Genomic DNA, 13,960 nt, shown 5'->3' with positions numbered 1-13,960 from the left:
CCTGGCCGGTAAAAATGATGCTTAATGCCAATGTTATTAATAGGTAAAAAAGGCAAAAATATAGGAAGGCTGTTTTTTTCCAGAAAAGGTGGCACCCCTATCTGTCACGGCTTCATCACATCGGTCCCCTTCCCCTGTCCCCGGCTTGATAAGGACAGTATTCGGCACCTTTAAAAGGTCTCCGTCACTCATCCGTCTCCTTACGTGCCCAGCGGGGGGCTAAAGGGATGCTATAGTTATGGATTACCTCACATGGTGCATATTAATCACTGGTGCATAAAAATGCTATGGAACCGCTTTATTGAAGATGAACCAACTGAACTGTGAGCAAAAATATTCAGCTTTGAGCAAATCAGTTACCAAAATGAAAGTGTCTGTTTTACACACAGAATCGCCCGGCTCCCAAATGGCGTTTATTATTTCCCTTTCTGTGCAACTAAATAGGGATCTGATTCCAAGTGAAAACAGACTGTACTTATCCCAAACCAGTGGCTCCGGGGCAACATGTTGCTCCCCAGTCCCTTGGATGTCGCACCCCAGTCCCTTGGATGTCGCTCCCCAGTCCCTTGGATGTCGCTCCCCAGTCCCATGGATGTCGCTCCCCAGTCCCATGGATGTCGCTCCCCAGTCCCATGGATGTCGCTCCCCAGTCCCATGGATGTTGCTCCCCAGTCCCATGGATGTTGCTCCCAGTTGCTCAAAGAAGGTGCTTATTTTTGAATTTCTGGCTTTTGGGCAACTTTTGGTTGCATAAAAAGACGTACTGCCAGGGTCGGACTGGGCCGCCGGGACACCGGGAAAAATCCCGGTGGGCCCCGGCGGCCCAGTCCGACCTTTGCTGGCACTCCCCCTTCTGACTGTTCCTCCCCTGACGCGTTCAATTTACCTCTTGTATCGGTTATTGATTGCTTTATATGTTACTCTGTATGTCCAATGTGTGAAACCCACTTATTGTACAGCGCTGCGGGATATGTTGGCGCTTTATAAATAAATGTTAATGTAAAATGTAATATGAGGACGTCAGGCGGGGGCCCTGCGGGGGGGGTTAGGGGGGCCCCTGGGGGGTATAGGGGACATGGCTGGCTGGGGCACCTGCAGGGCCCCTGGGGCGTGAGCCCCGGTGGGCCCTGCACGCCCCAGTTCGACCCTGCATACTGCCAAACATAGGGGGCTACCAAATAGCCAATCAGAGCCCCTATTTGTAACCCCAGGAACAATTTTCATGCTTGCGTTACTCTCTTTTTATATTTCAGTGTTGCTCACAGGTAAAAAAGTTTGGGAATCCCTGCTTTATACTATACAGAAGGGAAGGAATAATGTGCCCCGTGACCCCTGGGGCATTTCATTTTGTGGCCCAGACGCATACAGAGATGCCCCATAGGGGGGCAATACGCCGAGCAACGTACACAGAGCTTTAGTCCTGTGGATTTTTGCAATTTATGCGGCTTAGTAAATGAGGCCTAACGTTGCCTCTCACAGCTTCACTGTCACATAATGACGATTATTAGATTTGATTATGTGAAGAGACACGGAATTGCTGAGTAAGGATATTAATTCCCAAAGGCTCACGCAGGGCGGCTGATTCTCTGCGTCTCATTAACGGATCAGCAAACCGGGAAATGGAATCGGCCCACAAACATCTACACATACTAATGCTGGAATTGTGTCAAAGCCCCCTTCTCGGTATTGAAATTGTTTAGGGATGTGAAAGGGTTAATGTTCCTTATAGGGATGCACCGAACCCCCAAACCCACCCCGACGGATTCTGCCAAATCCAGAACCGAATCTAAACCGAATCCTTCAAAAAAAGGCTGGATTCGTCCCGAATCCCGAACCGAATCCGGGATTCGTTGCATCCCTAGTTCCTTACTGTTTAGGAAGGGTTAATCCAGTACAGGGTTGGGCTATTGTGCAAAACCGCTGCAAAAATTTGCAGAGAAAAAAACAAGACAAAAAAGTTACGAAGTAAAATGTTACTGAGACAAAAAAGTCGCTACAAAAATAACAACCATTGACTTTAATGCATTTGGAGTGAGTAGAAAAGGCTATTGACAAAAAAGTCACTGCAAAAACATAAATGCCTATTGGACTTTGCATTTGGAGTAAGAAAAAAAAAGTTGCACGTAAAAAATTTGTCGCGGGTAAAAAACATCTGCCTTTGCAAATTTTGCAGCAGTTTCATGAATTTTTTGGCAAAGAGAAAAGGGACAGATCTCTGCGCAGGGTTACCCGCTTTATTGACTGATTATACTCTACCCCAGGGGTCCCCAACCTTTCAGCACATGTAAAAAGACTTGGGGAGCAACACAAGCACCATAAAAGTTCATGGAGGAGCCAAATAAGGGCTGTGATTGGCTATTAGGGGCCTCTATGCACACTATCAGCTTACAGGGGCTTTATTTGGTACTAAATCTTGTTTTTATTCAACCAAAACTTGCCCCCAAGTCTGGAATTCAAAAATAACTCCCTGGTTTGGGGGCACTGAGAGCAACATCCAAGGGGTTGGGGAACAACATGTTGCCCCCGAGTCACTGGTTGGGGGTCACTGCTCCAAAATAACCTTAAGAACCACGGGGGCCCAATCAACGTGGATTACCCTTGCACTCAGGTGGGCTATCGGACTAAACCCGGAGTAAGAGTTGCTTATAATGCAGGTTATAGTAAAAAAAGGTAATGTTCTAGGTTTCAGAGTAACAGCGTATCGGTCCAAACAGTGATACAACTGTGAGTATACCTGTGCGGTGGTACCAGTGTGGGGCTCTTGGGGGCAGTTGATGGGCATGTATAGTCTAAGGTTCCTTAGAATACAATGTGGGCAGTGGGGCAGGACTTCAAGGAAAAGCTTTTTATATGTAGGGGTAACATAGTAACATAGTAAGTTAGGTTGAAAAAAGACCAAGTTCAACCATAATGCCTATATATAACCTGCCTAACTGCCAGTTGATCCAGAGGAAGGCAAAAACCCCATCTGAAGCCTCTCTAATTTGCCCCAGAGGGAAAAAAATTCCTTCCTGACTCCAAGATGGCAATCGGACCAGTCCCTGGACTGAAATGGAATGGCAGGAACGTTACCAATTATTTGTTAGTAGGGATAAAATGATGGAGGGCACCTTGCTCCCATAATAAACCGGGAATCACAAACAAGGCCTAGTAGTTACAGTGGGAAAAGCCTGTGTAGAGGTGGCACTGTATGTATGAGACCAACCAGGGATGGGCCAAGCCAACCGGGCACCCTAGGCAACCCGGTCGGCCACCTTGCCCCTGCACTTTCCCCCCACATGCGCAGTTCCAGAGGGATTGGGGGGGTTCGATGGGTCATTGCCCCCATTGCGTAATGACAAGCGTCGGGGGCAATGACAAAGGATGAGGACTAGGGGTAGGCAGGAGAGGCTCCTACCTGGCACCCCCCAAACGTTGCACCCTAGGCAGCTGCCCCTTCTGCCTCCCCCTAGTTCCGGCCCTGAGACCAACCAATGGGCAGTTTCTCTTGTACGCATCACTGTTTCCGAGGTACATTTGCCTACAGGCCAACTGAAGTGGGTGTAAGTGCTCGCCATTGTCCTGTGTGGCCCCTTCGGTGTATTAGGGCAAGATTGCCTAAATGCACCCAATTCACTCACTTTTGCACCTCCTTGGTTACGCTGCATTCCTGGCAAATGACTGTGGGTAAAGCAATGGTGCCCTTGTTAGTAACTGAGCCCCTGTGCTAATGGGACACCCAGGCGAGTCTCCATATTGCTCCGTATATAAATGGGGCGCAGGCCAGCGGGGACCCCCCATCACTGAGTAATAAGATGGCTGCACGCAGGGAAGGGAATGCAAGGTTCCAATCACACTGGGATAATAGGTTTCAGCTTCGCCCAATCAATAGCAGCCCCCGGCCCTGACATCTCTCCCTTATTCATATGGAAAACAAGCAGCGCGGCCAGAATATATATATATATATAGCGAGAGAGAGAGACGTATTGTGCCGGGCTGTGCGGCCCCCACCGATAATGACTTACGCTTTGCTCTGCGGGGCGCCAGTCTAACAGTAATACTGCTGTACAGCCAATCACTGCCTCTGGGGCCCCCTCAGTACTAGGGTTAAAGGGCAACTACCTTCACTTTTGTATTTTTCCCTTTTTGATTGGAAATCTTAAAGCTGACGGAACATTTCATTTAATGTACAGAAAGTGGTCACTTTAAAATGCACTACTGCTCAGTGAGAAGCTGTATCAGAACCAACATAGGCTATGTGTATCGGCCCAGTGTCCCAGTGCATCCCAACCTCTAGCGCGAGTTCAATATTTTATGGGTAAACTTAGGGGGCTGTTCCTGCTGAATTGTGCTTAGTACAGGGGAATCCCTATGTGCCATAGTTTTATGGTATCTCTCTGTACAGGCTATGGGCAAACTTAGGGGGCTGTTCCTGCTGAATTGTGCTTAGTACAGGGGAATCCCTATGTGCCATAGTTTTATGGTATCTCTCTGTACAGGCTATGAGCAAACTTAGGGGGCTGTTCCTGCTGAATTGTGCTTAGTACAGCGGAATCCCTATGTGCCGTAGTTTTATGGTATCTCTCTGTACAGGCTATTAGCAAACTTAGGGGGCTGTTCCTGCTGAATTGTGCTTAGTACAGGGGAATCCCTACGTGCCATAGTTTTATGGTATCTCTCTGTACAGGCTATGAGCAAACTTAGGGGGCTGTTCCTGCTGAATTGTGCTTAGTACAGGGGAATCCCTACGTGCCATAGTTTTATGGTATCTCTCTGTACAGGCTATGAGCAAACTTAGGGGGCTGTTCCTGCTGAATTGTGCTTAGTACAGGGGAATCCCTATGCTGCCATTGTTTTATGGTATCTCTCTGTACAGGCTATGAGCAAACTTAGGGGGCTGTTCCTGCTGAATTGTGCTTAGTACAGGGGAATCCCTATGTGCCATAGTTTTATGGTATCTCTCTGTACAGGCTATGAGCAAACTTAGGGGGCTGTTCCTGCTGAATTGTGCTTAGTGCAGGGGAATCCCTATGTGCCATAGTTTTTTGGTATCTCTGTGTACTCTTTCCATATTTTGCTCTTGCCCTAATACCCCTTTGCTCTCTTTCCCAGACAGCAGGATGGGAGTGCTAATGTCCAAGAGGCAGACGGTCGAGCAGGTGCAGAAAGTCAGCATCGCTGTTTCCGCTTTCAAGGACGGCTTGAAGGACCGGCCCCCCAGCAAGAGGAAATCTGAAGGCTGCATCAGGAAGGGCAGTAAGGCTGATGTGTTGGACCAGGTCCTAGAGGAGGAAAAGGATGAGGATGGATCCAATCCCGGCTCCCCGTGCCAGTCTCAGCCTCGTCAGGAAAACCCCATTAACCGGGCAGCTTGGGAAAGACTACGGGATGGGCGAGGGGTGGAGCCGGAGGAGTTTAATAAAAACAGCCGCTTCACTCCGCCCGCCTTCATTAGGCCTAAACGAGCTCTGAATGATGATGAACCCCTCGAGATCAGTTTGGAGCAGCGGGAAGAGGTGAGGAATTCTAAATGTTTAACTTATTATAAATGTAGTTCCAGTTCTATGGATATTATCCCAGAACCCACAGCAGATAAATACAGTGCTAATTCCATGTATAATATCCCAGAACCCACAGCAGGATAAATACAGTGCCAATTCCATGTATAATACCCCAGAACCCACAGCAGATAAATACAGTGCCAATTCCATGTATAATACCCCAGAACCCACAGCAGGATAAATACAGTGCCAATTCCATGTATAATACCCCAGAACCCACAGCAGGATAAATACAGTGCCAATTCCATGTATAATACCCCAGAACCCACAGCAGATAAATACAGTGCCAATTCCATGTATAAATACCCAGAACCCACAGCAGATAAATACAGTGCCAATTCCATGTATAATACCCCAGAACCCACAGCAGATAAATACAGTGCCAATTCCATGTATAATACCCCAGAACCCACAGCAGGATAAATACAGAGCCAATTCCATGCATAATACCTCAGAACCCACAGCAGGATAAATACAGTGCCAATTCCATGTATAATACCCCAGAACCCACAGCAGATAAATACAGTGCCAATTCCATGTATAATACCCCAGAACCCACAGCAGGATAAATACAGTGTCAATTCCATGTATAATACCCCAGAACCCACAGCAGATAAATACAGTGCCAATTCCATGTATAATACCCCAGAACCCACAGCAGGATAAATACAGTGCCAATTCCATGTATAATACCCAGAACCCACAGCAGGATAAATACAGTGCCAATTCCATGTATAATACCCCAGAACCCACAGCAGGATAAATACAGTGCCAATTCCATGTATAATACCCCAGAACCCACAGCAGGATAAATACAGTGCCAATTCCATGTATAATACCCCAGAACCCACAGCGGGATAAATACAGTGCCAATTCCATGTATAATACCCAGAACCCACAGCGGGATAAATACAGTGCCAATTCCATGTATAATACCCCAGAACCCACAGCGGGATAAATACAGTGCTAATTCCATGTATAATACCCCAGAACCCACAGCGGGATAAATACAGTGCCAATTCCATGTATAATACCCCAGAACCCACAGCGGGATAAATACAGTGCCAATTCCATGTATAATACCCCAGAACCCACAGCAGGATAAATACAGTGCCAATTCCATGTATAATACCCCAGAACCCACAGCAGGATAAATACAGTGCCAATTCCATGTATAATACCCCAGAACCCACAGCAGGATAAATACAGTGCCAATTCCATGTATAATACCCCAGAACCCACAGCAGGATAAATACAGTGCCAATTCCATGTATAATACCCCAGAACCCACAGCAGGATAAATACAGTGCCAATTCCATGTATAATACCCCAGAACCCACAGCAAGGATAAATACAGTGCCAATTCCATGTATAATACCCCAGAACCCACAGCAGGATAAATACAGGGCCAATTCCATGTATAATACCCCAGAACACGCAGCAGGATAAATACAGTGCCAATTCCATGTATAATACCCCAGAACCCACAGCAGGATAAATACAGTGCCAATTCCATGTATAATACCCCAGAACCCACAGCAGGATAAATACAGGGCCAATTCAATGTATAATACCCCAGAACACACAGCGGGATAAATACAGTGCCAATTCCATGTATAATACCCAGAAGACACAGCGGGATAAATACAGGGCCAATTCCATGTATAATACCCCAGAACCCACAGCGGGATAAATACAGTGCCAATTCCATGTATAATACCCCAGAACAAACAGCGGGATAAATACAGTGCCAATTCCATGTATAATACCCCAGAACCCACAGCGGGATAAATACAGTGCCAATTCCATGTATAATACCCCAGAACAAACAGCGGGATAAATACAGTGCCAATTCCATGTATAATACCCCAGAACCCACAGCGGGATAAATACAGTGCCAATTCCATGTATAATACCCCAGAACCCACAGCGGATAAATACAGTGCCAATTCCACGTATAATACCCCAGAACCCACAGCAGGATAAATACAGTGCCAATTCCAGTATAATACCCCAGAACCCACAGCGGGATAAATACAGTGCCAATTCCATGTATAATACCCCAGAACCCACAGCGGGATAAATACAGTGCCCATTCCATGTATAATACCCAGAACCCACAGCGGGATAAATACAGTGCCCATTCCATGTAATAATACCCCAGAACCCACAGCAGATAAATACAGTGCCAATTCCATGTATAATGCCCCAGAACCCACAGCAGGATAAATACAGTGCCAGTTCCATGTATAATGCCCCAGAACCCACAGCAGGATAAATACAGTGCCAATTCCATGTATAATACCCCAGAACCCACAGCAGGATAAATACAGTGCCAATTCCATGTATAATACCCAGAACCCACAGCGGGATAAATACAGTGCCAATTCCATGTATAATACCCCAGAACCCACAGCGGGATAAATACAGTGCCAATTCCATGTATAATACCCCAGAACCCACAGCGGGATAAATACAGTGCCAATTCCATGTATAATACCCCAGAACCCACAGCGGGATAAATACAGTGCCAATTCCATGTATAATACCCAGAACCCACAGCAGGATAAATACAGTGCCCATTCCATGTATAATACCCCAGAACCCACAGCAGGATAAATACAGTGCCAATTCCATGTATAATACCCCAGAACCCACAGCAGGATAAATACAGTGCCCATTCCATGTATAATACCCCAGAACCCACAGCAGGATAAATACAGTGCCAATTCCATGTATAATACCCCAGAACCCACAGCAGGATAAATACAGTGCCAATTCCATGTTTAATACCCCAGAACCCACAGCAGGATAAATACAGTGCCAATTCCATGTATAATACCCCAGAACACACAGCAGGATAAATACAGTGCCAATTCCATGTATAATACCCCAGAACCCACAGCGGGATAAATACAGTGCCAATTCCATGTATAATACCCCAGAACCCACAGCAGGATAAATACAGTGCCAATTCCATGTATAATACCCCAGAACCCACAGCGGGATAAATACAGTGCCAATTCCATGTATAATACCCCAGAACCCACAGCGGGATAAATACAGAGACAATTCTATGTATAATACCCCAGAACACACAGCGGGATAAATACAGTGCCAATTCCATGTATAATACCCCAGAACCCACAGCGGGATAAATACAGTGCCAATTCCATGTATAATACCCCAGAACCCACAGCAGGATAAATACAGTGCCAATTCCATGTATAATACCCCAGAACCCACAGCAGGATAAATACAGTGCCAATTCCATGTATAATACCCCAGAACCCACAGCAGGATAAATACAGTGCCAATTCCATGTATAATACCCCAGAACCCACAGCAGGATAAATACAGGGCCAATTCCATGTATAATACCCCAGAACCCACAGCAGGATAAATACAGGGCCAATTCCATGTATAATACCCCAGAACACACAGCAGGATAAATACAGTGCCAATTCCATATATAATACCCCAGAACACACAGCAGGATAAATACAGTGCCAATTCCATGTATAATACCCCAGAACACACAGCAGGATAAATACAGGGCCAATTCCATGTATAATACCCCAGAACCCACAGCGGGATAAATACAGTGCCAATTCCATGTATAATACCCCAGAACAAACAGCGGGATAAATACAGTGCCAATTCCATGTATAATACCCCAGAACCCACAGCGGGATAAATACAGTGCCAATTCCACGTATAATACCCCAGAACCCACAGCGGGATAAATACAGTGCCCATTCCATGTATAATACCCCAGAACCCACAGCAGGATAAATACAGTGCCAATTCCATGTATAATACCCCAGAACCCACAGCAGGATAAATACAGTGCCCATTCCATGTATAATACCCCAGAACCCACAGCGGGATAAATACAGTGCCCATTCCATGTATAATACCCCAGAACCCACAGCAGGATAAATACAGTGCCAATTCCATGTATAATACCCCAGAACCCACAGCAGGATAAATACAGTGCCAATTCCATGTATGATACCCCAGAACCCACAGCAGGATAAATACAGTGCCAATTCCATGTATAATACCCCAGAACACACAGCAGGATAAATACAGTGCCTATTCCATGTATAATACCCCAGAACCCACAGCAGGATAAATACAGTGCCAATTCCATGTATAATACCCCAGAACCCACAGCAGGATAAATACAGTGCCAATTCCATGTATAATACCCAGAACCCACAGCAGGATAAATACAGTGCCAATTCCATGTATAATACCCCAGAACCCACAGCAGGATAAATACAGTGCCAATTCCATGTATAATACCCCAGAACCCACAGCGGGATAAATACAGGGCCAATTCCATGTATAATACCCCAGAACCCACAGCAGGATAAATACAGTGCCAATTCCATGTATAATACCCCAGAACCCACAGCGGGATAAATACAGTACCAATTCCATGTATAATACCCCAGAACCCACAGCGGGATAAATACAGGGCCAATTCCATGTATAATACCCCAGAACCCACAGCGGGATAAATACAGTGCCAATTCCATGTATAATACCCCAGAACCCACAGCGGGATAAATACAGTACCAATTCCATGTATAATACCCCAGAACCCATAGCAGGATAAATACAGTGCCAATTCCATGTATAATACCCCAGAACCACAGCAGGATAAATACAGTGCCAATTCCATGTATAATACCCCAGAACCCACAGCAGATAAATACAGTGCCAATTCCATGTATAATACCCCAGAACCCACAGCAGGATAAATACAGTGCCAATTCCATGTATAATACCCCAGAACCCACAGCAGATAAATACAGTGCCAATTCCATGTATAATACCCCAGAACCCACAGCAGGATAAATACAGTGCCAATTCCATGTATAATACCCCAGAACCCACAGCGGGATAAATACAGTGCCAATTCCATGTATAATACCCCAGAACCCACAGCGGGATAAATACAGTGCCAATTCCATGTATAATACCCCTAGAACCCACAGCGGGATAAATACAGTGCCAATTCCATGTATAATACCCCAGAACCCACAGCAGGATAAATACAGTGCCAATTCCATGTATAATACCCCAGAACCCACAGCAGATAAATACAGTGCCAATTCCATGTATAATACCCCAGAACCCACAGCAGGATAAATACAGTGCCAATTCCATGTATAATACCCCAGAACCCACAGCAGATAAATACAGTACCAATTCCATGTATAATACCCCAGAACCCACAGCAGGATAAATACAGTGCCAATTCCATGTATAATACCCCAGAACCCACAGCGGGATAAATACAGTGCCAATTCCATGTATAATACCCCAGAACCCACAGCGGGATAAATACAGTGCCAATTCCATGTATAATACCCCAGAACCCACAGCAGGATAAATACAGTGCCAATTCCATGTATAATACCCCTAGAACCCACAGCGGGATAAATACAGTGCCAATTCCATGTATAATACCCCAGAACCCACAGCAGGATAAATACAGTGCCAATTCCATGTATAATACCCCAGAACCCACAGCAGGATAAATACAGGGCCAATTCCATGTATAATACCCCAGAACACACAGCAGGATAAATACAGTGCCAATTCCATGTATAATACCCCAGAACCCACAGCAGGATAAATACAGTGCCAATTCCATGTATAATACCCCAGAACCCACAGCAGGATAAATACAGGGCCAATTCAATGTATAATACCCCAGAACACACAGCGGGATAAATACAGTGCCAATTCCATGTATAATACCCCAGAAGACACAGCGGGATAAATACAGGGCCAATTCCATGTATAATACCCCAGAACCCACAGCGGGATAAATACAGTGCCAATTCCATGTATAATACCCCAGAACAAACAGCGGGATAAATACAGTGCCAATTCCATGTATAATACCCCAGAACCCACAGCGGGATAAATACAGTGCCAATCCATGTATAATACCCCAGAACAAACAGCGGATAAATACAGTGCCAATTCCATGTATAATACCCCAGAACCCACAGCGGGATAAATACAGTGCCAATTCCATGTATAATACCCCAGAACCCACAGCGGGATAAATACAGTGCCAATTCCACGTATAATACCCCAGAACCCACAGCAGGATAAATACAGTGCCAATTCCACGTATAATACCCAGAACCCACAGCGGGATAAATACAGTGCCAATTCCATGTATAATACCCCAGAACCCACAGCGGGATAAATACAGTGCCCATTCCATGTATAATACCCCAGAACCCACAGCGGGATAAATACAGTGCCCATTCCATGTATAATACCCCAGAACCCACAGCAGATAAATACAGTGCCAATTCCATGTATAATGCCCCAGAACCCACAGCAGGATAAATACAGTGCCAGTTCCATGTATAATGCCCCAGAACCCACAGCAGGATAAATACAGTGCCAATTCCATGTATAATACCCCAGAACCCACAGCAGGATAAATACAGTGCCAATTCCATGTATAATACCCCAGAACCCACAGCGGGATAAATACAGTGCCAATTCCATGTATAATACCCCAGAACCCACAGCGGGATAAATACAGTGCCAATTCCATGTATAATACCCCAGAACCCACAGCGGGATAAATACAGTGCCAATTCCATGTATAATACCCCAGAACCCACAGCGGGATAAATACAGTGCCAATTCCATGTATAATACCCAGAACCCACAGCAGGATAAATACAGTGCCCATTCCATGTATAATACCCCAGAACCCACAGCAGGATAAATACAGTGCCAATTCCATGTATAATACCCCAGAACCCACAGCAGGATAAATACAGTGCCCATTCCATGTATAATACCCCAGAACCCACAGCAGGATAAATACAGTGCCAATTCCATGTATAATACCCCAGAACCCACAGCAGGATAAATACAGTGCCAATTCCATGTTTAATACCCCAGAACCCACAGCAGGATAAATACAGTGCCAATTCCATGTATAATACCCCAGAACACACAGCAGGATAAATACAGTGCCAATTCCATGTATAATACCCCAGAACCCACAGCGGGATAAATACAGTGCCAATTCCATGTATAATACCCCAGAACCCACAGCAGGATAAATACAGTGCCAATTCCATGTATAATACCCCAGAACCCACAGCGGGATAAATACAGTGCCAATTCCATGTATAATACCCCAGAACCCACAGCGGGATAAATACAGAGACAATTCTATGTATAATACCCCAGAACACACAGCGGGATAAATACAGTGCCAATTCCATGTATAATACCCCAGAACCCACAGCGGGATAAATACAGTGCCAATTCCATGTATAATACCCCAGAACCCACAGCAGGATAAATACAGTGCCAATTCCATGTATAATACCCCAGAACCCACAGCAGGATAAATACAGTGCCAATTCCATGTATAATACCCCAGAACCCACAGCAGGATAAATACAGTGCCAATTCCATGTATAATACCCCAGAACCCACAGCAGGATAAATACAGGGCCAATTCCATGTATAATACCCCAGAACCCACAGCAGGATAAATACAGGGCCAATTCCATGTATAATACCCCAGAACACACAGCAGGATAAATACAGTGCCAATTCCATATATAATACCCCAGAACACACAGCAGGATAAATACAGTGCCAATTCCATGTATAATACCCCAGAACCCACAGCAGGATAAATACAGTGCCAATTCCATATATAATACCCCAGAACACACAGCAGGATAAATACAGGGCCAATTCCATGTATAATACCCCAGAACACACAGCAGGATAAATACAGTGCCAATTCCATATATAATACCCCAGAACACACAGCAGGATAAATACAGTGCCAATTCCATGTATAATACCCCAGAACCCACAGCAGGATAAATACAGTGCCAATTCCATGTATAATACCCCAGAACCCACAGCAGGATAAATACAGTGCCAATTCCATGTATAATACCCCAGAACCCACAGCAGGATAAATACAGTGCCAATTCCATGTATAATACCCCAGAACCCACAGCAGGATAAATACAGGGCCAATTCCATGTATAATACCCCAGAACCCACAGCAGGATAAATACAGGGCCAATTCCATGTATAATACCCCAGAACACACAGCAGGATAAATACAGTGCCAATTCCATATATAATACCCCAGAACCCACAGCAGGATAAATACAGTGCCAATTCCATGTATAATACCCCAGAACACACAGCAGGATAAATACAGGGCCAATTCCATGTATAATACCCCAGAACCCACAGCGGGATAAATACAGTGCCAATTCCATGTATAATACCCCAGAACAAAACAGCGGGATAAATACAGTGCCAATTCCATGTATAATACCCCAGAACCCACAGCGGGATAAATACAGTGCCAATTCCACGTATAATAC

The 13,960-nt window shown here is 45.3% G+C and overlaps 1 protein-coding gene across 2 annotated transcripts in view; it reads left to right on the top strand.

Moving 5' to 3' along the window:
* The window catches only part of phf24 (PHD finger protein 24), a 155,455-nt gene that overhangs the window by 70,691 nt on the left and 70,804 nt on the right, over window positions 1-13,960 (top strand). For both annotated transcript variants that reach the window (XM_031901705.1, NM_001079022.1), the window contains 1 exon segment: window positions 5,092-5,495. In XM_031901705.1, coding sequence (XP_031757565.1) covers window positions 5,100-5,495 — 396 coding nt within the window. In that variant the 5' untranslated portion in view covers window positions 5,092-5,099.

This window comes from Xenopus tropicalis, chromosome 1 (assembly GCF_000004195.4).
Source record: "Xenopus tropicalis strain Nigerian chromosome 1, UCB_Xtro_10.0, whole genome shotgun sequence".
In the NCBI taxonomy this organism is placed as follows: domain Eukaryota; kingdom Metazoa; phylum Chordata; class Amphibia; order Anura; family Pipidae; genus Xenopus; species Xenopus tropicalis.
Note: the sequence above shows the minus strand (reverse complement) of the source record. Positions and strands in the feature narration are given on the sequence as shown.